The 26,501-nt window shown below is 36.8% G+C and overlaps 3 protein-coding genes across 3 annotated transcripts in view; all 3 read right to left on the minus strand.

Annotated features, from left to right (window-relative positions):
* The window catches only part of LOC18111198 (disease resistance protein RPV1), a 56,040-nt gene that overhangs the window by 22,230 nt on the left and 7,309 nt on the right, over positions 1-26,501 (minus strand). The gene's annotated exons all lie outside the window — the stretch shown is intronic.
* LOC18095349 (disease resistance protein RPV1) overlaps positions 1-26,501 on the minus strand; it is a 44,231-nt gene that overhangs the window by 10,530 nt on the left and 7,200 nt on the right. The gene's annotated exons all lie outside the window — the stretch shown is intronic.
* LOC18102848 (disease resistance protein RPV1) overlaps positions 5,869-26,501 on the minus strand; it is a 58,168-nt gene continuing 37,535 nt past the window's right edge. Inside the window, exons 6-8 of the mRNA XM_052445384.1 lie at positions 8,081-8,224; positions 6,522-6,649; positions 5,869-6,419 (exon numbers count right to left, since the gene is read on the minus strand). Coding sequence (XP_052301344.1) covers positions 8,148-8,224 — 77 coding nt within the window. The 3' untranslated portion in view covers positions 5,869-6,419; positions 6,522-6,649; positions 8,081-8,147. The remainder of the gene's footprint in view (positions 6,420-6,521; positions 6,650-8,080; positions 8,225-26,501) is intronic.

Raw genomic sequence — 26,501 nt, forward strand, 5'->3', positions numbered from 1 at the left:
CGCCCCATGACAACGGGCGAAGACACCTTAGAGAAGGTGTGAGGGCCACGATAGGAGCCCCAGTTCAGACCGCCTTATGACAACAGGCGAAGACACCTTAGAGAAGGTGTGAGGGCCGTGATGGAAGCCCCAGTTCAGAACGCCCCAGAGCCAATATGATGGCTAGATATGAGTGGACAGGTGTATAGCCAATGAAGTGGCTATGATGAGTATGAAGACAAATGCAGGATTGAATTTCATGGATATTGCCCCCATGCTAAAGATCAATGAGCTAGAAGACATTTGCCTTGGACAATAAGTGGATGACTTGTGGAGCATTAAGACGCAACTGCTATGAAGGAGCAGAGGGCATGCGCAGGTTCTGGGAACAAGTTGACTCTTGTCAAGGTGGTGAGCTCGGTAATGGCATTGTAATACTCAGAGTATGAAGACAAATATGGATCAACGTTTAATGGGTTGCCCCCATGGTTAAAGGTAGAGAGCTACCTGGCCTCATAAGACTAAAAGCGAGAGACTCACGGAGAAGTAAGGCGTGGTTCCTAGGGTGGAACAGAGGGCAGACGCAACTCCTGGATGAGTAGACTCTTGGAAGAGTGGTGAGCTTGTGATCACATTGAAATACTCAATGACTGTCGCACTTGGAAATATTCCATTTGAGGGGGTGTTGTAAGCCTTGGTGTAAGGCTTGAAAAATCATTCCAGACCGAGCATGATTGATACGCTCGAAGGGGAATTTTGTGTTGAAGACGCTCTCAGAATGGTAAGCTTGGAAGAGCTGCGAGTTGCAAGCTTGTGGTGCTGAAGAAGCAAGCGGACAGTTGCCCCACATAAATGTCAAAGGGGGTGATTGTTGGGATATTGTCATTTATTGGGCAACAACATGTGCAGCCTACCCTAAGAAGAGAGGGTTGCCATTGTCAATGGTAGTTGCACCAACCATTGACAAAATGGTGCAACCCATGTGCTGACACCATTAATGCAGCCACCATACTTGCCTATAAATAGGCATACGTGAGAGAGCAAAATGTGAGAGGGAGAACGTGAGTGTGTGAAGAGAATAGAGAGAAAAGAGAGAAGAGCTGCAATGGCAGCAGCCTTGCTGCCATTGCAGCAGCTGCAACATAAGTGTGTGAGAGCTGGGAGTAGAGTAGAGTGAAGTGATCCTCCTTCTCCATGTATTTGTATTGTATCCTTTCTCTATATCTCTAATAATATGAACTCTCTCGTGGATATAGGCGGTTTTGCCGAACCACGTTAAATTTTGTGTTCCAGTGTGCTTAGCCTCCTTTGAGCAACTATCAGTACATCACTGGTCCGCGCTAGGGGAGTCGGAATCCCCAACAATGTTATCATTGGTGGAGGAGTTCAACGAGCCATCAAAAGTCAACTTGCTTTCCGCTGGTGTCTTTAGAAGATAAACTTATGCCAAGAGAGAGAGAGAGTTTCTCATGTTGGAAATGCAGAGTGTTTAACTCAGAGTCCTGTCTTGAACTCTAAGGCTGAGAAACATAAGTAGGTTTCCTCAAACTGGTACTACAACTACAAAAGAAGCATGCAAAAATTCGGGAAAGACATACAGAAGAATTTTGGATGGTTAGATCTCGGAAGGAAGGTTTAATACTCGGGAGGATGGATTGCATATTCAATTTCCTATCACTGAAAAGTTCTCTGCGATGATTCTGATAAAGCATGGTCACGATGGGGATGCGTTTGAGGAGGGATGATAATGAGAAATACAGCTGTTGAGATTATTCAGCCTGACTAACTTTTCTCGACATTTAAACCACCTGGGGGTTATGGTTTTGTTTCCAGCAAAATCCTTCTTGATTGGGGAGAGCTTAGGCCTATTGTAGCCAGATAACTTGGTACTCGCCGCATATATAATTGCTCGCCAAGTATGCTATAACGTGAATTGTTTATCCAGGTGCATTGAAGTGAAGCTGCCGAATCTGAGTCATATTCTCATGCATTGCAAGGTGGTCTGGTGGGTGTGGTGATGTGTTTTGGAATCTTTTTGCTAGATGCGAGTATGTGGGTATGAAGGTGGAAGATGATGTCTTCTTGTTTTGGCATAATAATTTAGCAAGCAAAGTCCCATACACAATAAATGGAAGAAAGAAAGAGATGGAAGTGGCAGGATCATCAAACCCAAAGATAGCAACACAAGAGAGTGCACGCGATGGTCTCCGTTCCTTGTGGAGATCAATACACCCTTTTGTTGATCCTGCTCAAAAATCTTCTTATTTTGGGTTTTTTGAAAATTGTTCATAAGAGTGTTTGGAAATGCGGTTGTTTTTTAAAGTTATTTTTACTCGGAAAAGTATTAAAATAATATTTTTTAATTTTTTATATACTTTTTGACATCAGCACCTCAAAATAATTTGAAAACACTAAAAAATAATAATTTGAAGTAAAGAAAAAAATAAATAATTAATTAATTTTTTTCAAAAACGTTTTTGCAATGCAAAAACAAACAATTACTTGTACCGATAAAAAAGTAACTGCAATAAATTTGACTAAAAAGGGCTTGGAAAAAGATAATCTAAGTCAACCTAGTCTAATCTTTTAAATCCATGACCCAAAAGATTAATAAAATTCTGATCAATATAATATTAAGGGATGTAATCGAAAAAGAAAGTTCCAATAAAAAAAAGATTAAAACAAAAATAAATAGAAATCAAAAGTATAAAAACCAAATTTGAAAAAAAAAACTAATTAAAGTATTGAGGGATGCAATTGAGAAAATAATTGAGCAAAAGAGTGATATAAAATATTGAGGGATGCAATTAAAAGGATAATTTAATTAAATAAATAATAAAAAATAAAAACAAAAATTAAAAGAATAATAATCAAATCTGAAAGGTGAAAAAACAAAAGGTAGATCAAATTAAAAGAAAATTCAAATTCTATGGATAATTTAAAATAAAACAAATAACAATAAAAAAAATAAAAAAACAATTTGAAAGAAAAATAAATAAAAGAATTGCTTTAAAAATATGAAAGGATAAGCTCTAAAATCCAAAAGAAAAGCAGAAAGAACAAAGGAAAAAAAAAATCACCGACGCAAAACTCAATATATTTTAAGTATTGATAAAAAATGGAGGTAAAGTTGCAAAGATTAAAATGTTATTGTGAAAGCCAGAGTTTTGCTGCCAGACAGCGTCGTACACATCATCCTAAGAATGTGGAAAAACCTAGGGCATGTTCGTGTCAGGTTCATGCGCAACCAACTTTTTGAGATTAATTATTATTTTATTTATGCAAAAATATTAAATTGCCTTGGGTGAAGCTCCATGGTTACCAAAAAAAAAAAAAAATACTGAAAAGATAAAACACTTCTTAACCCAGGGCAAAAGCAATTCTGATATATATGCATCCGAGTTATTAAATTGCCACCAGTGTTGAAAGTTTTGTCTCTAGAGACGTAGCAGTCATTTTATTGTGCAAATAATTAAATGACTATTATAACCTTGCTTCGTTGGCAAATTATGTTATGTTAATAGTAGCAAAACTCATCATTTCACGGCTATAATGACTCCTTGTGACTATAATAAATCTACAGTAAAAGTTGGAGCCCTCGCATAAAATTAATTAATTTGGAGGGAATTGCATGGTTTCATATTATAATCTGTGTACAGCTACTAGATATTAGTGGAGCGGTCCAATTCAATATATACGGCCTTATAATCAAAATCAATTAAACCATGTTAGGCTTTGAAAAAATTACAAATAGTTAATTAGGTAAAGTTTGGAAGAAAAAACACAAAAATAGACAACTTATAAGGTGTAGGTGAATCTCCCCTTCAGCATACCAGCAATTTCCTTTCTCCTAATAAACTATATTATTCCTACAATTCATACTAAGGGTCACTACTTAGTCACTCTCTCTCTTTTTCTCCACCTCTCACATTTATAATTTATAGCTTATTTAGTATTATAGTAGAGAATTTATAATTTATAGCTTATTTAGTATTATAGTAGTGAAAGGTAGTGATATGTATTTTTTATTTGAAAATATATTGAAATAATATTTTTTTTATATTTTAAAATTTAATTTTGATATCAATACATCAAAACAATTTAAAAACTAAAATATTAATTTAAAATAAAAAAATTATTTTTTAAAATATAAATTAAAATAAACATATTCTTACAAATTCAACTCTTTTTCATTCATCTAATTAACGTGTTTGGCACAAGTTTCATCGTTCCATGTTCTTCGTCTTTGACAAACCGTTACAAAAGCACTGTCTCACTTGACCTTGACAATATTGATTTTATTAAATTAATTAGCTTCACATTTTAAACATTAGACTACGTACGTTCCCAGGATGTCCAATATATATGTTCACCATTTTGGTTGCCACACTATATGCTTACGTATTTACCCGTGTACTTACGTATACTGCATGTAGGCTTATTTCAAAACTTCTGTTTTGAAAATTCTTTTTTCCAAAATTAAGAAAGGTAACTTCAAGATTAACAGCACAAATGAATCATGAAATTTCGATTCGAGAGTTGGTTTAAAAGTACTTGTAAAATAGATATTTTAAGTTCAATTAGTCAGATTTACAAAAACAACTATAAATATTTTTAATTAAAATTTTTTAAAATTAAATTAGAGATATGAAAATGTACATTGGGGGTAAGATAATCTTTTTATATGGATTACATTATTAACTACAGTGTAATTATTAGGAATAAGATAGTCTTTTTCATGGAACACGTTGTTATTATCGTATTAATCAAGAGCAAATATAGGTCTTAGAACATTTTAGATGTACATTGAAATAACTTAATTACACTTAAAGATGCTTTTTTTTCAAAATGGAGGTCTAGGGGCTTTTCAATTTTCATACCCTTTTCTAGAATAGTAAAATGACTACATTGCTTTAAAAAGCAAATAAATTAAAACTATCGTCAAAGGTTTTTCTTATATTTTTATCATGTTTTTTTTATAATCCATTTGAAAGATGAGCAAATTAATCTCTTAATAAATATAAAATATTAATAAAAAAAAAAGGCCAACACGCATAACAAATGTGTCATCAAGTGGATACCACTCGTACCATTTAGGCGGGGTGTGTGGTGTCTTTCAGCGGTAAAAAACAAGCAACCACCATGTCCTCTAAAGCGTTAATGGTGGCACAACCGATGAGGTGATGCATAGGACGTTATTCGTGGCGGTTTGGCTGTAATGAAATTTGTTTTCCTCCTCCCTTTTCTTTTCTCTCACATCTCCTCGGGATTACTGGTAAAGCAAAAACTCAAAGTTATCCTCCCATTTTGTTGTTCTTTCAATTGTAGTCATCATTCTTTTGATTGGTCTTTATTTATTTTGAATCTTTTTTTTATTGTTTTTTTTTTATAATTTCATCTCTTATCAATTAGCTATATTTGATTTTATATCAAATATTAATTATTCTTATTATTTTTTTTTTAATATCCTTTTCTTAATTGAATTTTTTTTTCAATTTAATCCCCCATCATTTTATTTCATTTTATTTTTAAGTCAGATTTCATCCTTATATTTTTATTTTTATTTTTTCTTTGGATTTTTTTTATAATAACTCTGGATCGTTTTTTGAAATTGATTTTTTTTATTTTGTCCTTTAACATTAGATTGGTTGATAATTTGGTTTTGTGTGATTTTTCTCGGTGCGGTGGTGATCTTGATCTTATGACCTAGGTCACGGGTATTAAATGTTAGCCTGGGTTGTCATTGGTCTTTTTTTTACAACAATCTTTATTTTTAATTTTATTTTTCAATATTAGGTTTATTAAGGATTGAACTTCTTTATTTTTTTCTATGTACTTTCTATGAGGATAACCCAACATCACGACCTAGGGCAAATTTATCATGCTAACTTAGACTGGCTTAGGCCTTTTACATTATTTTATTTTATTTTATTTGTGACATATTTGGTCCTCATTCATTTCAATGATTTTTTTTGCTTTTTTCCTTTTTTGAAATTAATTTTTTTATTTTATTCTTCAACAATTTGATTGTTGAGAATTGGATTTCATAATTTTTTAGCCCCAGCGGGTTTGAATGAAAAAAAGTTCATGAGCCGTACGTGAAGAAAATTTTATGAACCTTTATATAAATATATATATATATACTCTTAGATTTGATGCCCGCACTTCGCAGGGGTAATCTTTGGAGACGTTGATATCTTCAATTGTGAGACGTTGATATCTTCAGTTAAGTTCCTTCCTGAGCCAATTGAGTCCATGTTCAAATGCAGGATTGAGTTCAATGACAGCGAACTTCTTTCAAACTTTTCGTGCAGTTGATGATGAAATGTAACTACTTTCGTTTTTGCAGAAAGTGCTTCTTTGCAAGCTGTACTGCTGTACATTTCCATGGTCTGCTTCAGCTTAAGCCTCCATCTTCTCATCTCAGCTTCTAAGCAGACCTACACTAAATGCACAATCCACAACTGATATCTATTTTTTTCACAGTTTTCATGCTAAAAAAGCCTACTGGTAGTATTGGTTGAAGAACACTTTGCACTTACTGCATTTAAATTGCTCATAGATTAAAACTATAGAAATCAGCCATATGAACTGAATCGAGAGTAGGGCATCAAGGCGACTATATATCCAAAAAGCTGGTGTGTTGCTGCCTTCCAATCTAACACCCAAACTGTGAAAATGGAAAAGAATAAGTCATAACCATAAATAACATTCAAGCAAAAGTATTGATATTGAATTCCTAGCTCTAGCAATACCCATGCTTATGGTATTCACTCTTTTATTTTTGACTGAGTAACAGAAGCCATTGTTATATTCCCACAGTAGCAGGTGGGAAATTTTCCCTTCGACCATGCTTCAAACAATCTCGTTAAGCATAAACTATAAAGAGTTTGAAACCCTTAAATTATTTAACATGACAGGGATGAAGAAATTTCTACACAAAAATCTACATAAACATGAACCATCGCCTGAATTTAAACAAACATTGTAGGGAAAATACAGCAAACAATGCCTAAATTTGGGCATGAACATATAGGAGGGGAAAAAAGAAGGCAAAAAAAAATAAAAATACAGAAGCGAATCTGCCTAAAGAGATCAACTTAAACAAAGAAACCTAACCAACATCTCCGAAGGAAGAATGGAAGCTGTTAAAGATAAAATAAACTGGAAAAAGGCAAAAGCAAAGTCATCAATCTTTCATAAAAAGAGCAAACCACAAAGACATAGATTAAGCAAGACCAAAGAGAAAAAAATTGGAGCAACAAAACAGAACCCATGAGGAAGCATGCAGGGGAAGAAAAAAAACAAAACTGAAGAAGGAAAGCTGCAACACTCAAACACTAATCCAGCAGCCCCTCTCTAAATCAAGCAAGAAAAACTGCAGCTACCAGACCTGAAAAATTAGAGGACAAATGATGAACATCAATGCTAGCATGAAGAAGAAGCAGAGCCATGAAACACTTAGTCGAGCACTACTATACACTGCCACAAATAAAGCTCTGCCTTTTTTCCAAAGCCATCATCAACTTTCCATCCCTCTCCATCCTCCATGTCACTTGGCTACTGTGTGTTGTCATTATCATCTTGAAACACTTTCACCACCAAGGTTCATCACCACCATGGTGGCTTTGTCAATGGAGACCCCAACAACTACACCCTTAACACGCGTTAATCATTACCATGTACTCTATGGAGTAATTTACTGTTTTTTTATCCCATAAAAGAAAATCTAGTGATTGGAAGGTGGCAGCCACACCTTATTTTTCAAAGACTTATCTTGATAAAATCATATTTTCTAAAACCAAGAAAACCATAAACATGTCTTTTTTTTTTCTTTTTTTTTACAGCCTTACAAATAATTAAAACAGACTATCTTACAAAAACCAAGAACCAACACCAAAAAGACAATGACCATGATTTCTTTAACAGCAAACACAAAAATGCTGAAAATAAACAATTTCGTGCCATGGCAAATGAATTAATCTCATATAATCTCATCCAAAAGAATATCTCATTATATAATAAGCCTTAAAAAGCCTTGAAAGAATCTTCAAACAATCACATCGAAGAAAATAAGTTGAAATGTAAAAACAATACAGACCTGAGTGAAGACAAATGTGTCACGAGATAATCTGTTGCTCGCTGATCTCCTCCGCAATTCGAAAGAATCAACCCCTCTCTCTTACAGCGCCACCAACCATGCAAGAGGCTAAACAAAGATGCCTCCCTTTTTCTTCCAATATCCCTACCGAGAAAAATAAGCACAAAACTCATCAATATCAAATGACAAAAACAAAAAAAAAAATTGCAGAGTCTAATCAACAGTGGTTACAATAAAAAAAAGACTAGATAATGACATGAACTTTGTGAGGAAGCCTTGACTATTAAAGCCTTAAAATATAATACCAAATATCTAATTGCTTTAAAATATAATAGATTATTAATACCCTCTCACCTTTCTTTTCAAATAACCACGAACATACTTCCAAGTTGCCAGGATTATAACGCGCAGCACAGGATTATAACGCGCAGCACAGGAATAATTCCTAAAAATATGAGAAGCTGTTTCTACATTGGCTAGATGTACATCATCATCATCATCATCATCATCATCGCTACTGTTGTGGGTTGTGATAACTTCCCTGTATGATGAGCTACTACTTTGGGATGTGATAACTTTATTCTTTGATTGGATATCATCATCATCACCATTTCCTTCCTCTTCATGCAACCATAGGACACCAACCATCATTATTTGAATAGTTGGATCAAGTGGAAGCACTGAAATACTCACGTCATCACCATTGTCAAATGTAGGATCATCGCCCCCTAATTTCCAGTGGCTTAGCGATTGGAGTACAGCATTCCCGTGCTTGTAGCCACTAGGAAAGAAAGAGGCGGGACAAAACAAGGATCGACCACTGGTATTGTTTCTGATTTCGAGATAAACAGAACCACAGAGAAGGGTTTCTGACGTGGTACAAAACCTTGTGAATAGATTAAAACCATATATCCGGTGCGCAGCAGGTGAGGCTATTTGAAATGACAGGCAGCCCACAAACTCTTTCTGAATGATCCACTCCTCTTCTTCCTCCTCATAAAACTTAAACATCCCATCTTCATCAGCTACGACAACGTTGAATACGCCCTTAAAAACTGTTACCTGTACCATCAAAACGATGTCCATTATAAAATGAGCAAAGGAAGAATTTTCCAGGAGAAGTACACAAATGTAGATTTGAAATACAATAAAACGGGTGTGTGAGGACCTGAAATATCCAGGGCTGTATTTGAGCGTTGACCGTTTCCATTATTCTGAACATGTGGGAGTCAGCCTTTTGGATTAATTCTAGCTTCATCGAATCTTGGATGTCAACTAATTGATCACAATCATATACTACAGTCCAAGGGATTAGATTTGGAACTGTTTGCAGTGAATAACTACTAGACACGTCTAACGAAGACAAATTGGATGGAAGCTCTGGGAGGGTCTGAAGCATTTTGCAATTTCTTAAAGTCAGGGCTATGAGTGGACTGAGGTCCTTAATGCTTTCCGGAAGAAAACGAATTGGAGTTCCACTTAAATCTAGTCTCGTCAAGGAGTGTGGCAATGTAAATCTCGAAGTTTTCCTTGCTGAAAACCTAGAGGGAAACAATAGCTTCAACGACAAAGATGAAATGTATGATGTACTAGCAACAAATCCATCACTTTGAAGCAACCTGTGTCCCTGATGATGCTCTAACTCCATATTCAGGCTGTCAAGATTTGAGCAACCATTTAAATAAAGCTCTTGAAGTGAATTCAATCTACTCATTTCTTCTGGAAGCTCCACGAGACTCTTACAATTCTTCAGATTTAACATCATGAGACAATGTAAATCTCCAATAGAATCATGAATCTGAGCCAAATGGAGGCAGTCTTCAAGTATTAGATTTTCAAGTCTTGGCAGACCTGACAAATCTGGGGTTCTAATGAGGCCATGTGAGTGACGCAGATCAAGTATTTTTAATTTTGGAAGAGACTGCAAAAACACCCGAATTTAGTTGTTTTCAATTGAAAATAAGAGAAATAGCTATGGAGAGAGACTAGATACATACCAATTTTCCTTTCCAAGCATCAACTAGACTGCTTCTGGATAAATCAAGAACCACAAGCTTCTCCAAGCATAATTGGTTTGGTATGGATCTCAAAGAGAATCCATGCCAGGATAACCATACCAAATTCTTAGGGAAGTGTTCATAACTTCCATGGAACTTCAGGTAATTTAGTTGGAGAAATTTTACATTTTGCATCTTTCTCAAAGCATCCGTGCTGAGGACGGGTAACAAACTTGCTTGACCACTTTGTACTTGTTCCCCGAAGAAAAGGTCAGAAAGCCATTCTCGAGAGGGGAACGTAGGAAGACGATAATGTTGAAAGAAGTTATGCTTGTGGCGAACCATTGAATCACCACAGATAGCTTTGGTACAATTATCTTCCATTAATGCATGCATATCAATGGTAAGGCCACGCAATTTTTCAGCATCCTGCTTCAAAAATATTAAAAGTATATGAGAAAAGAAAGTAAAAGAATAAACAAAATGAGGTACTTACAGTAGTTTCTTTCAAAATAGTAAAAGCATGAACATTTTAAGACGCCTAAATACCATGCAGATAGGAAAACAAAAACAGGTACTTACACTTGTTTCTTTCAAAACTGTAAAAGCTTCCATGTGATGCCATATTCTTTGACACTGGGGTGATTCTTGACGAGAAATTTCCCTTCCCATATCTCTTACGAGTTGATGCATCCACAACCTTTTATCACTGTTGATTTCAACAATTTCTACAAGACATCTATCGATGAGATTGTCAATCCTGAATCTTGCACCTATACCGAGCCCATCTAGTATCCTAACAGCATAATTGTAATCCATTCCATTGAAGAAACAAGCAATATCAAGGAATAAGTTCTTCTGGTATTCATCATCGAGAGAGTCGTAACTTATTCGAAGAATCTTTTGAACTTCACAATTTGGAATCACTTCCATTTCATGCAATGCACTTTCCCATACTTCTCGACTTTTACCAGATAATGAAGAACCAATAACACGAAGGGCCAATGGAAGTCCATTACAATGATTCACTATTTTCCAAGAGTCCTCTACAAAACCTTCAACAGGGTAAGCTTGTCCAAAGGCATGCCAACTGAAAAGCTCAAGTGATTTTCCGTTATCTAGAGGTTCAACTTTGCACTTAACCCACTTATCATTAGCTGAAAGCAGACCCTTATTTCTGGTCGTTACAATGATTTTACTTCCTTTACAAAGCCAATTTTGCATGCCAACGATTGCATTGAATTGGTCCCTTTCCTCAACGTCATCTAGAACAATAAGAGTTCTTCGACAACATATTACATCCTTAATCTTCAAAATTCCTTCATCAACATCATTTATCTCATCAACACTCTTTTTTAGGATGTCGGAAAGAAGTTGCCTCTGTAGGCAAACTAAACCCTTGAATTCCTTTGACCTTTCTCTAAAATTTGAAAGAAAGCTCTTTCCTTCAAATTTATAAAAGTTCTGGTTATAAACATTCTTGGCTATGGCAGTCTTTCCAACTCCACCAATTCCATAGAGTAAAGCAATGGCAGCACTATGGGACCTATTTTGCAACCATGAGTTGATATATTGTATTACAGAATCTCTACCAATGAAATGAAAAGGCAAATGAAATATTTTTCGATCCAAAGTCTTTGAGACGTTCTCCACAATAGATTGGACAAACTGTGCCTCGTGTTGGTGGGAGAAACCACTGGTGGTGGCTTTGAAACACTCAGAGGGGATAAAACACACTGTTTTATTACAAGAACAAGAAGCTTACAAACACACAGAAGCTTACAATACACGCCCTCTCTCTTTCTCTCTAGTGTTTCTCTCTACTCTCTCCACAGAATAACATAAGCTTAGCTTGCTATTTATACACGAATTCAAAACAAGATAATTCAACCTTCAAGTGTGAAGGCGGCTGGCGGCCAATGGTGTGAAGGCGGCTGGCGGCTGCGGCTGGTGGCTGGTCGGTCACAGCTGGTGGCTAGCTGGCCGGTGGTTGCCTTCCTTGACCTTCTAGATTGATTGAGTTTAATACAACAAATCTCCCCTTTAAACTCAATCGAGGGATGTCATGCCAAGCATGAACTTCATTCTGATAAATGCTTCTCCTTTTAATGGCTTTGTGAAGATGTCAGCAACTTGATCATTTGTGTTGCAAGATATCAGTTGGACTTCTTCATTCTTCACATGTTCCCGGATAAAGTGATGACGTGTATCAATGTGTTTGCTCCTCTCATGATACACTGGGTTCTTTGCCAATGCGATTGCTGATCGATTGTCAATATAAATCCCCGTAGGATTTTCTTGAGGAAATCCCAAAAACTTCAGCATATTCCTTAACCATATTGAGTGGCATACGGCTGAGTTGGCAGCAACATACTCAGCTTCACAGCTTGATAATGTTACAATCGATTGCTTCTTGGATGACCATGTGAAAGATGTGTCTCCCATGAAAAAGACAAACCCTGTTGTGCTTTTCCTTTCATCCAAATCTCTACCCCAATCACTATCCGAGTAGCCTACAAGATTAAAATCTTTACTTGAGGTATAAAACATACCTTCATTCATTGTGCCTTTGATGTAGCGAAGAATTCTCTTGGCTGCATTCAAATGAGATTGGTCTGGCGTCTCCATGTATCTGCTGACGAGTCCGACTCCGTAGAGTATATCCGGTCTGGTACATGTCAAGTACCTTAAGCTTCCTACTAAGCTTTTGAAGTAAGTTGGATCAACATTTCCAACCTTACTCTTCCTCAATTCCACTCCATTCTCAACTGGAGTTGATACCGGATTGCAGCTTTCCATCTTGAACCTTTCAAGAATATCTTTGGCGTAACCGCTTTGGGATACAAAAATCCCTTCTTCTTTCTGCGTTACTTCCAAGCCAAGAAAATGTGACATTAGACCAATGTCAGTCATCTCAAACTCATGTACCATGTTTTGTTTGAAGTCGTCAAACATGGTAGGGTTGTTGCCGGTGAATATCAAATCATCAACATACAGGCACACAAATAAGATGCTACCATTTGCTCCTTTCTTCACATATATGGCGTGTTCATATGGACATTTCTCAAATCCATTATCTTGAAAATACCTGTCAATTCTGGTATTCCAAGCACGCGGAGCTTGCTTCAAACCGTAGAGAGCTTTCTTCAACTTGTATACTTTGCCTTTATTTTCAGCTTCAATGTATCCAAGTGGTTGTTCAACATAGATCTCTTCTTCTAGGAAGCCATTCAGAAATGCTGACTTCACATCGAGTTGATAGATCTTCCATCTATGTTGTGCAGCTAGTGAGATCATCAGTCTGATTGTCTCTAGCCGGGCTACTGGAGCAAATACTTCTCCATAGTCAATGCCTTCTCTCTGTTTGTAGCCTTTAGCCACTAATCTGGCTTTGTATCTTTGCACTTCTCCTTTTGCATTTTTCTTTGTCTTGTAAACCCATTTGACACCTATTGCTTTCTTGTTTTCTGGTAGATAAGTCAGCTTCCAGGTATCATTCTTCTCAATGGCATGTATTTCTTCATCCATTGCTTCTATCCACTTCTCTTCTGTGATAGCTTCATCGAAGCTTAGTGGGTCACTATCTGCAAAGAAACAAAACAGAGTTGTATCTTCCATGACCTGAGTGGTATCGTACAACTCTTCAAGATTTCTCATCCTTCTTGGTCCTTCTGACGAGGATGTTGCTGCTGGTGTTGATGATGATGCTCCTGGTGTGTTCCTCCTGTTGAATACAGGGAATCTGTGTACCGGACTTTGTGGTTCAGCTGTTGGTATAATCACCGGACTTTGTGGTTCAGCTGCTGGCACAATCGGTTCTTCGACAAGTACTGTTGGTACTTCTTCACCTTCAAGGATCAAATCCATATTGATCCATTTGACTACTTCTTGATCATCATTCCATTCCCAAGATTTATCTTCTTCAAAGATAACATCTCTACTCATAATCACCTTCTTCGTGATGGGATTATACAGCTTGTATCCCATCCTTCTCTCACCATATCCCATAAAGATGCATCTCTCGCTTTTATCATCGAGCTTTCTCCTTCTTGCATCTGGGATCTTTGCATATGCCACACAACCAAAGACTCGTAGATGAGTAACACTTGGTTTGTGACCACTCCATGCTTCTTCTGGAATGACTCCTTGCAAACTTCTGGTTGGGCAGCGATTCAGTAGATACACTGCACATGATACAGCTTCAGCCCAGTATTGCTTGGGCAACTTCTTTGCTTTGAGCAGACTTCTTGCCATGTCAAGAATCGTGCGATTCTTTCTTTCAGCTACACCATTCAGCTGTGGTGTATAAGCTGGTGTTGTCTGATGTCTGATGCCTTGTTGTGTACAATAGGCTTCAAAGTCATTTGCTGTATATTCTCCACCTTGATCAGATCTCACTATTCTGATCATGTAGCCACTTTGCTTCTCCACAATTGCTTTAAAATCTTTAAAACAATTGAATACTTCTGACTTCCTCTTCAGAAAGTATATCCACGTCTTTCTACTAAAATCATCAATAAAAGTGAGGAAGTACCTATTTTGTCCAGTCGACATAGGCGTAATTGGGCCACACACATCTGTGTGTACTAACTCCAGTGGCCTCTTTGCTTTCCAGGTTGACTTCTTTGGCAAAACTGGATCTGTGATGTTTGCTGAGGACACAACTTTCACAGACTTCATCTGGATGATTCAATGTGAGGCAAACCTTTGACCATCTTCTTGCTTGCTAGCATCTTCAGACTTGTGAAATTCAGATGTCCAAGCCTCAGGTGCCAAAGCCATTCTTCACTGTTGGTGATGGCACTCAAACACCTTGCTGCATCATACTGGATGTTCAAAGGAAACATCCTATTCTTGGACATTTTCACATAGGCCATTAATCTCCAATTGTTGTCTCTAATTGTCAGATGACAATTCTTCGAGTAAAAAGTATATCCTCTCTCCAAAAGTTGACCTAAGCTGATCAGGTTCTGCTTTATGGCTGGGACATAATAGACATTGGCGATGTAGCTGGAATCGCCGTTCTTCAACTTGATTGGGATGCTGCCTTTACCTTTGAACGGAACCTTTGAGGTATCTCCAAAAGTAACTAGACCTTGTTTGGTCTCATCTAGATCACTAAATAACTCTCGGTAGCCGCACATGTGATTGCTGGCTCCAGTATCTAGATACCATATATTTTCATGTTTCTCGCCAAATTCTTGTTGGACAAGAAATGCAGCTTCTGCTGTGTCATCCTTCTCTGCATAGTTGGCTTGCTCACGTATCTCCAACGGAGCTTTCCTTCTGCATTCAGTGCTATAGTGCCCAAATTGATTGCAACTATAACATTGGATATTCCTCTTGTCACGGTTATTGTAACCGCCTCCTCTTCCTCTAGGAGTGAATGCTTGTTGTCCTCTACCTCCTCTGGTGGTGTTTCTACCACCTCTTCCTCTAAAGCTTGTATTCCAAGAACCTCTTCCTTGGAATCTCTGGAATCCTCCTCTGGATTGTTGACTTCCTGTTTGAGTGGTATATCCACTTGTTGAAGTCTCCCCTTGCTCATATCTGTCCTTGAGAGACAGCTTTGCTTGTAAGGCATGCTCAATTGCCTTATCTCCATTTCGCTTTACAATCTTCTGCTCATGAGCTTGCAAAGAACTCATAAGCTCATCAACTGTCAACTTGTCCACTTCCTTGGACTCTTCAATGGCGACAACAACAAAATCAAATTTTGGATCTAGGGATCTCAAAATTTTCTCAGTAATTCGAGAATCGACGATGGCTTCTCCATTTCTCCTCATCTGATTGACTATCACCATAATCCTTGTGTGATAATCAGAAATAGATTCCGAGGACTTCATTTGCAATAACTCAAATTCACCTCGCAAAGATTGAAGACGAATCTTCTTGATTCTGTCAGCACCTTTGTATTTTTGTTGGAGAGCCTCCCATATGTCATGTGATGTTTCAGCGGAAGCTATGATCTCGAATGTATCTTCATCAAGACCTTGGTAGATGATGGTCTTTGCTTTGTTGTCTTTCTTTCTGTTGACTTTCAAGGCTTGCTTCTGTGCCTCTTGTAAAGCATCTTCTTCTTCTTTGAACTCTGGTTCATCATAACCATAGTGTACAATCTCCAAACACTCTTGTGAACCAAGGAATGCCTTTAATCTGATGCACCAACTATCATAGTTGTCTTTGGTCAGCTTCGGGATGAGTGTTTGTGTACTTTCTGTAGTCATTTTGCTCTTGGAATGACTATATCTCCTTCTGGGAGTTGAATTTGGCAAAACGGACACTGTAGATCGATCCGGAATGGTCGAAATAGTCGGGAACCGGTCTGAATTTGTAGAAATCAGGTCCGAAAATGGGTGAACCGGTCACAACACCAAATCTGGGCGTCGGGCGGTTCGCTGGGTTGAACCGGGAATATTCTGCGGAATATTCTATCGGCTCGGCTTAGGCTAATAGCGGCTCGGCTTAGCGGCTAGGCTTGAAAAAGGAATATTCTTGGGAATATTCTTCGGCGCGGCTGGAGGCTCGGCTTTCGGCTCGGCGCGGCGCGGCTTAACGGCTCAAATATGGCGCGCGTGGACGTCACTCGTCTTCTTCCTCTGGCGCGCGTGGGTGCGACTGGGCTACAGTCACCGGATCTTCAGTCGGCGCGTGTAGCTCACCCCGGTGTCCGATTGAGCTGATTGTTGCGGCAGTGAGTTCGTATGGATGAGCTCTACACGTTGGAATGATCAAAACTTGTTTTTGACAACTTTGAAAATTCGGATATCTCCCAAAAACACTTCTGTTTTCTGACGAACGGGGCTCTGATACCAATTGTTGGTGGGAGAAACCACTGGTGGTGGCTTTGAAACACTCAGAGGGGATAAAACACACTGTTTTATTACAAGAACAAGAAGCTTACAAACACACAGAAGCTTACAATACACGCCCTCTCTCTTTCTCTCTAGTGTTTCTCTCTACTCTCTCCACAGAATAACATAAGCTTAGCTTGCTATTTATACACGAATTCAAAACAAGATAATTCAACCTTCAAGTGTGAAGGCGGCTGGCGGCCAATGGTGTGAAGGCGGCTGGCGGCTGCGGCTGGTGGCTGGTCGGTCACAGCTGGTGGCTAGCTGGCCGGTGGTTGCCTTCCTTGACCTTCTAGATTGATTGAGTTTAATACAACACCTCGTACCTATATCAGAAAAGTAAAATACAATGTACAATAATTAGTAGTCTCTCTAGCTATAAGCAATAGAAATAAACGACATTTAGCTAGGAAATTAAAGCAGGTTGTGTGTCAATGATTGATGGTTAAATTTGGAAAAAAAAAATCATGAAACAATGAAGAAATCTTAGGTATTTTATTTTATTTTTCTTATATGTTCTCCGGATTAGGAGTGGTTTAGTTTCTCTAAATTGGGAGTGGTATTATCAATCTTCGTCTAAATACTTAAATGCAAAAACTTTATTAATTAAGAGTTCAGAACCAGCATTCTAATCTTATGCGATGTGTAGTTTCATCAAGAGATATAACTTACCCATCTCCTAAAACCATTCCTCCCAAATCTGCAACTTCCTTCAAAGCAATCCTCCACCCATTCACCCGCTCCATCTCCTCCTTGAAGCGCTTTTCGTGTTCCACAAATGCTGCAGCGAAGCTCCCAGTTTGATTTCTGACTTGGGATGGATCCACATCATAGAATACCGGCAAAACTATGGAGTTAGTAGTCCTCTTACGTTCCATGATCATAACAAGTTCATCGAGGCACCATCTTGACCGAGCATAGTCTATGGAGAACACGATTATCGATATTTTTTATTGTTGTATTGCTTTCTGGATCTCCAACTCTATATTATGTCCTCTCTGAATCTCATCATCATCTCTAAATGTGTGAATCCCTGCTTGGACTAGGGCCGTGTAGAGGTGATCGGTAAATTTCCTGCGGGTGTCTTCACCTCTAAAACTCAAGAACACTTGATGTTTACAATTAGAAAACCGTGAAGAGGAGGATTCTTGATATTTCCCACCAGCCATTTCGAGTCTGGCAAAGATAAAACTTTTCAAGGATCTGAACAAATGAGGGAAAAGCAAAAAAAAGTTGCAGGATTAATGTGGATAGTTCACGATCAACGGGACACCAATTATATACTGTCTCTATGGTACGGAACGTTTCCACGTGAAGACTTTTTTTGGCTTTATCTACAAGACTTGATGTTGATTATAATCGCTAATCTATTTCTTGGGGGTCAAGTTGATCTGAATGAATAAAATGACATGTAGTCATGCATCGTAACAATCAAACAGTGAAAATAAAAAAATAATTAATTAATTGTTGAAGTCAAATGCGAAGCACACTGGGATTTACAGACATGTTGAAGAATTGTAATTTCTATGGACACAAGTCCGAAAAATGCAACCTGAATTTTCCATGGCTAATGGCTCTTGATTCAAATCGGAAGCAGAAAGTCGGAATGTCCAGGCATGCCCAGTATGCATAGAAAATTTTATGGCTATTCACATTCTGAAGTAAGAATCAAGTTAGAAAATAAATTCCACAGGTTCATGGCTCTTGACTCGAATTGGAAGCAGAAAAGTCGGAATGTTAAGGGATGACCAGTTATGCGCAGAAAGTTTACCAAAACTTTCTGCGCATAACTGGTCATCCCTTAACATTCCGACTTTTCTGCTTCCAATTTGGAATGTCAAGGCATGACCAGTTATGCATAGAAAATTTTGGTGCCAAAATTTTATGGCTATTGACATTAATTCTGAAGTAAAAATCAAGTTAGGAAAATAAATTCCACAAGTTGATGGCTCTTGACCAGAATAGGAAGAAGAACGTCGGAATGTCCAGGCATGACCAATTATGCATAGAAAAGTTTAGTACCAAAATTTTATGGCTATTCACATTAATTCTGAAGTAAAAATCAAGTTAGGAAAATAAATTCCACAAGTTGATGGCTCTTGACTCGAATCGGAAGACGAAAGTCGGAATGTCGAGGCGTGACCACTTATGCGTAGAAACTTTTAGTGCCAAATTTTTATGGCTTTTGACATCCAGAAGTAACAAACAAGTTAGAGAATAAATTCCAATGGCCAGTTTATCAAGTAAAGCTATTTGGCATGATACTAAGGGAATGACATTAATCAAGAAATACTCTACTATCGTCCATTAATATCTCTTTAATAAATGAATTAACTTCCTTTCCAATTTAAACACTTTAATACGACTAAAAAAAAAAAAACCCAACTCCCAGTACTAAAACCTCTTTTTTAAAGAAGACTAACATGGTTTCTTGAGATATTTCAACAATCATGTTTTTTTTAATAATAATAATAATAATAATAATTGAGTTGTTAAAATTGCAAGGGAATAAGCTATAAAGGAAATAAAAGTCTTTTTTACAGTTGTCAAAATTCAAGTTTTATTATTATTAATTAATTGTTGAAGTCAAATCACAATCAAAAATTTGATTTTTCACCGCCTGAATATTCCATATGCGTTTAAGCTATATTTTTGTCGGCATATAAATTACCTATCAAGATTTTTCATAGAAGAGTTTCTCATCAAGGATTTTAGATCTATTGATAATTCGGTCGGTAAAGTTACTTATCGGCGGATTAGCTGACAGAATATATTCACGATAAAAAACAAATATTTGTTGATTATTTTTTTGTCGACCAATGCGTCGGTAAATATTACCGATGGATCACTAACAAACTAACCGTCAATAATTGATTTATTATCACTAATGAATTTCCTAATGGAATTGCCAACACGCAAATTCTATATCAAACTAGTTTTCAAAACAAGTAATAATGTTATCAACAAGGAAAATATAGATTTAATGTGGACTCGCCCTTTACGTTGTGGCAATGGTCGTTTATTCATGGATTTTAGGGACCCGATGTCGTCATCACGCCAACAAGGGGATCCTTGTTCAGTCTTGTATAAGTTTGAGCTTTTGATAAACCTTTCAGCTGTCAATTCAAGTCGGTTTCTTTTGTCAACTGTAACAACTTAGACTCTTTGTATCTTATGTGACGACCATTTGCAACCCAATGGTCTTGGAATTCAAGATGCTACATGTTGGGCTTGTTATAGTGAGATTACACAGGATACAACTTAGTAGGTAGGTTCTAGTCGTTAAGTGCATTAAGAGATAGATTACTATCTAGTCTCAAAAAGTTTTTTGCATGCTCAGTGATTGTTCTCGAAAAGTCGATGTGAGGCTTACAAGTAGTGTGAAGATAGAGACTCTTAGTAATATCAGATTGGTGTACCATCTACTATCGAGTAAACAATCAAGCGAGAGCTGAAAGGTTTCATGAGTCTTGCTCAGGTTAGTCGTTAAGGTACTATTACTTCTCCACCTATCCTAAAATTTAAAGTGTGTGCTCTTGAAATGATACTTGACAATAGATATGCGTGCTAAAACAATAAAAAAAATGATAACCACATAAACATAATATAACAAACATTTTTTAGCAATTAACAAACAAAAGGCAAAGTCTAGTCCTAGAATTTTCTAGTGGAGTCGTCATTCTGTCATACCTAGACGTCACGGTGATCAATTAAAATTTTTCAAAGGAAAAAGAACATACATCTAGCATCTTGTTTTTTAGGAAAAAATATCTAGTTCAAGGAGTCGTCACCTAGTATTATAGTCACTAGAAACCCTGACTAGTCAACAAATATTTTATGGTATGGGACTGATTATGCGAAACAGAAGATATTATCACCCCTTAAATGTTCTACCTGAGACAAACTGCATTGTTGGTTTCGTCTAAAATTGCTAATAATTTGTTTTTCTCTTTTCTAGTCTTCTTATAATGTTCCTGACTCTGGCGTCAATAAACATTTACTTACAATATTTTCATCTCTGGCATTGGTAAATATTGCACAACCCAATAGGTATGATATTGGTGACTCTGGTGCTAGTGAATAAATCCGTAAAATATGAATTTAAATAAATAAAAAATAATTTTTCTATGCTTTTTTTTTTGTTACCTCTTTTATTTATTATTATTTGTTCTTTTTAAACAAGAAGAGAGAATTTCTCTCTATGTTTGTGTTTAACAGTAATGGTTCATAAATTGAATATGAAAAAAAAAAAAACAACATGCGAAGAAAAATAGAAGGTAATTAATTACCTTCTCACTGTTTTGTGAATTTGAAAATGCAAAACAGGGCAGGAGAAAGAAGACTTACCTGGGCGTGCTGCTGGAGCTGGTGGCCTGGGGCGACGACGTCTGGACAAGGGTTCTTCTTCCTTCTTTGTTCTTCTCTCTATTCTGTGTCCCCTCAGTTCGTCCCCTGTTCGTCCTGGGCCTCTCTGCTCTTTCTCTCTGTCCTTTATTCCCTCCTCTGTTCTGGGTTCTTTCTCTTTCTTTTTTTTTGGGTTCCTCTCCTTTTGTCCTCCCTGTTCTCTGCCTTCGTTTTTCTTTTATAGGGTCAAAATTCGTTCCTTATCTCCCAGGATCCACATCAGCCTCCCTGGTTGCTCCGCGTTTGATGGGCTTAAAGCATCAACAGTCCTGCCATTGTTGGACTGTTGATGGAGCTTATCTTCGCGTCTGGGAAGGGTCGTGGGGGTGAAGGTTACCGAACTAAATCCTAGGGGTTCTGTGGGTAGACAATGCGGCCTTGAATTTGGCCTGTGTGTGGTGATCGATCTGCTCTGGCCAGAGCCATTTTCGGTGGCATCACCGACCGGATTTCACCTGTTTTTTCTTAGGAAGAGGAGAGCAGTGTTTGGAACAACGCCGTTTTAGGCTGGGACTATCGTTGTTCACTTTGCCCCTTGAAGTATCAGTTCTCTCAGTTTCTATCAAAATTGTCTCTCAAATTTATAATTCCATCTAGATTAATCCTTTTTTAATTGGTGTTGTCTGAACAAAATCTCAATTTTTCTTCATTCATTCCATTTTTTCCATTTCATTCATCGTTTCATTTTTTTTATTTACATAAAATAAAAATCAAAAATTGAATTATGACAAAATTAACAATACTACTAGCTACATGCGTGAATGGCTTACCTTAAACAATATTCATGGCACGATATCTCTTTATGCATAACTACACATCCCATACACACATGCACTGCCTTTCTTGCACTTGTTATTGTTAGACATTGGGTTCGCACACTGACCATTATAGCAAATCTCCGGATATTTGCTATAATGACATATCATGACAATCCGAGTCTGGGCTAGAAAGCGGTTGTCCCTCTCAGAGATTTTGAACTTGTTTATTGTTTCTCGGCCCGAGCAACATCAACATATTCCTCATCTTCATTATTAGTGAAATCAAGGGATAATTCTTCTTCAGATGGTGTAGCAGAAAGACCAACGGCTGAAGACACGAGTATTGCTTGTAAAAAGAATATATTAAGAAACTTTATGGCTTTTTTTTTTTTTTTGATAAGCGATACATGATAAGCCAAAGACAGGCAGAGAATCCAGAGGCTATCCTGAAAAGAATAGCAATCAAGCAGCGTGAAAGGAACCATAAAAAATAATATAAAAAAAAATCCTCGTTTGTTCAGATATCAAAATAAAATGAAATAAAAAAAATGAGAAAAGCATAATAGTATGTTTTGCCCACCACATCCTTAGACTAAAAAAAACTAGGCTCTGAGGAGGCCCAGGCCCAGCTCGACCTTAGCTATCCTTTTTTTTTTCTTTTTTGAGCCTGAATCTAACCCAGCCGTACAGGTTCAAACTAGTAACCGGTCGATTTATGTCTGCAGGCATGCGTTCAAGTGTGCATGCACAGTAGAGGGGTAATTAAAATTGCAGGAATGGGTGGAAGAAGAAACTTACCTGTGCTGGCGATGAAGACGTGAAGTCGCTGGTCGCTCGGGCTCCTTCTCCTCTGTTCTCCTTCTGCTCGTTTCCTCTTCTTTTATCTCTTCTTTTTTTTGGTTTCTGTTTCTCTCTTCTTTTGGTCTCTCTGTTTTTCTGGTCTTCTCCCCTTTCTCTTCTCCTTTTTTTTACACCGGTGATGGAAGTCGTGGGAATTGCCGTGTGCCTGTGGGTTGTCGGTCGGTGTTTTCTTTGCAGGGGGTCTGCTCTGTTTCCAGAGGAAGAAGATGATGAATGGAAATGACAAACGACGCCGTTTCTGGACTGGAGTGGCTGTTTTTGAATTTGGTCTTTGAAGTTTTAACATTTGTTGAACAGACCCCTGGAAAAATGTCAATTAGGCCCCTTCATTTTGGTGCCTTTTACAAAGCAGTTTTTGGCTTCTAATCAATTTAGTCCTTAATTGATTCCAAACTTTGATGTTTTTTTAATTAAGCCTCTAATTTATTTAATTAAACTAATTCTAAACTAAATTAAATTCTCAAACTTATCAATTCTTCAAAGTGAAAAAAAAATAAAAAGAAAGTGGAATTTTACATATATTTTGGTCAAAAGAAAGTTCACAGATAAAATGAAATATTGAATATATCTTATTATAATAATACAAGATCTTATAAATAAAAATTAATTAATAAAATAGTATTATATGATATTGAAAAAGAATACGAAAGCCATTACAAATATTTATAAATAAAAGATCTCATGCTAGACAAAGAAAGGAGGAAGATTACTAGAGATACAAAACTCTTTTCATGATAAGCTTTTGAAGCAAAAAAATAATAATAAAAAAACTCTTTCAAAAGCTTTGGAGCTTTTTTTCATTTTACGGTTGAAATCTAAAAAAACAAACCTCTACCTAATGAATCCTAAATTAATACAAGTTATGCTTACCATGGAAAGCACAATACCACAAAGCGAAATTGCAAGCACTGGATTTACCATGGAAAGCACAATAATAATTTCTAAAAACAAGAGAAGCTATTTGTACTTTGGGTACGTGTGCTGCATCATCATCATCATCGCTATTGTAGTGGGCATTGATAACTTCATCCTTTGATTGGATATCATCATCATCTTCTCCTTCCTCTTCATGCAACCGTTGTACACCAATAGTCCTTGTTTGAATAGTTGGATCAAGTGGAAGCACTGAAATACTCACGTCATCACCATTATCAAATGTAGGATCATCGACCCCTAATTTCATGTGCATTAGCGATTGGAATTCACGAACACCACGCTTGTAACTCATAGGGAAGACAGAGGCTTCGGAAAGGATCATAGCCACATATCCGGTGCGCAGGAGGAGGTGAGGATATATTGAATGAAAAGTTATCTACAAACTCATTCTGAATTAGCCATTTATCCTCATGAAACCACCTTAACATCTCATCTTCAAATACATATACGACAACTCTGAATGTGCGACTATACAAAGCTAGCTGTACCACCAAAACAAAGTCTATAAAATGAGCAAAAGAAAAATATTCAAATGTAGATTTTAAAAACAATAAAACTCTGAAATCTCGATGGCTGTATTTGAGCATTATTTTGAACATGGGTGAGTCAAACTTTTGGATTAATTCTTACTTTATCCAATCTTGGAACTCGACTAAGTGATCACAACAATCTGCTTTAGTCCACCAGATTAGTTTTGGAACTCTTTGCAGTCAATAGCAAAAGGACACATCCAACGAATCCAAATGGGATGGAAGCTCTGGGAGTGCCTGAAGCATTTTGCAATTTCTTAAATTCAGGGCTCTGAGTAGACTAAGATACTTTATCTTAAAAAAAAAAGACATTAAAAAATATTAAAATAATATTTTTTTATTTTTTAAAAATATTTTTTTATATCTGCATATTAAAAAAATTTAAAAATATAAATTTAAAATAAAAAAAAATAAAAACTTTTAATTTTTTTTTAAAATATTTTTGAAATATAAAAATAAACATAACCGTGGAGCCATTTTTATGTTAGGAATTTTTTTTTATTTGCTCAAATCATTTATCACGCGTTTACTAGGGCCAGTAATTCTTGTTATAATTACCAAAAGGGACATTAGACATAATCCCTCAGTTGGGGGCCATCTGCTAAACCTAGCCCCCGTCAACTCTCACGGTTCTTCTTTACAGGCGGTATCCAATAAATCAAGTCATATCTCATCGATCGTTAATCGAAATCATTGAACAAATTGCACCTTTTGATCTCAAAGTACCTATTTTTTATGAAAAGAAAGAGTCTCAGTGAAAATTTTAGGATTTTCACTTTTTGATTATTGAATTTTATTTTTATCTGTCTATCTTTTCATTTGATAATTTTCAATCAAAATTGATCTTTAAATTTTTAATTTTGATAATAAAATGATATTATGTGATTTTGAAAAAAAAAATTTAAAAGCCTTTACAAATATTTATAAATAAAAGGTAAAAAGAAAGAAAGATGGAAGATTACTAGAAATACAACTCTTTTCATGATAAGCTTTTTTAGAAGAAAAAAAAAATCTCTCATAAGCTTTCAAGCTTTTTTTTTTTAATTTATGTTTGAAATCTAAAAACACAAAACTCTACTGAATGAATCCTATATTAATACAGGTTGATGACCTTTCTTTGCCAAAAAACACCAAGCGATATCGCCATCAAAAAATTCAGTACGGAAAGCACAATAATAATTTCTAAGTATATGAGAAGCTATTTCTACTTTTTTTTTTTTAGAAGTATAATATTGCATTAGAATACGCCAAGATCTGGCGGGGGAGACCTAAAAACATAGAAAATCTGCTTACAGCTCACATTTAGCAGATCTAAGAAATGAAATGATAAACAACCCAAGAAACCAAAAATACAAATAGCAGCTAAGAGAAGCAAAGTTGATTCCAAAATAACAAAATAGCAGCTAAAAGATGCAGATTTGGTGCCACAGACCAAGATGAATTGCCAAGTAAACTTCCAACTTGAACCAGATTTGAGTTAAACAAAATATTGCCATCTTTCCTCAACTTAACCGAAAACAAAACCAGTCATGGCCTCTCCAGAGATCAGCCTTTGACACCTTAACAAGAAGAGGAGCAAGATCGCGCGCCACACTAAAGCGGAGAAAAACCAGAGCAGATAAAAACAAGATCATCAAAGAAACCCCTAGACCTGCAACAGCAGATTCTGATACCAAGAAGTTTCACACAAGACAAAGATCTGACAAGCTCGAATTACCTCTGGATATCTTGGAGATTCAGCTCCTTTCTAGAACCAAAGCAATCTACAGTTCATTGGCACGCACCAAACAGTATCCTGCAACTTTTCTTCAAAAACTGTAAGAGACCGAACCAACCTGGAAAACAATCCAGATTCCCCAAAAGCTGCACCCAGAAATTAAAGAAATAGAAGACCCGCATATCAAGCAAATTAGAGCCAAGCGACAAATTCAGTGTTTCTAAAGACTCCCTGTTTGGCCATGTGATCTGCCGTATGATTACTCTCACGAAGAGAATGAGTGAATGTGAGAGAACCAAAACATGAAGCTACTCTCTGAATAGAGGAGAAAAGATTGTGATGCCGCCAAGGCCTATTATGGGGG

This window comes from Populus trichocarpa, chromosome 11 (genome assembly GCF_000002775.5).
Source record: "Populus trichocarpa isolate Nisqually-1 chromosome 11, P.trichocarpa_v4.1, whole genome shotgun sequence".
Lineage (NCBI taxonomy): Eukaryota > Viridiplantae > Streptophyta > Magnoliopsida > Malpighiales > Salicaceae > Populus > Populus trichocarpa.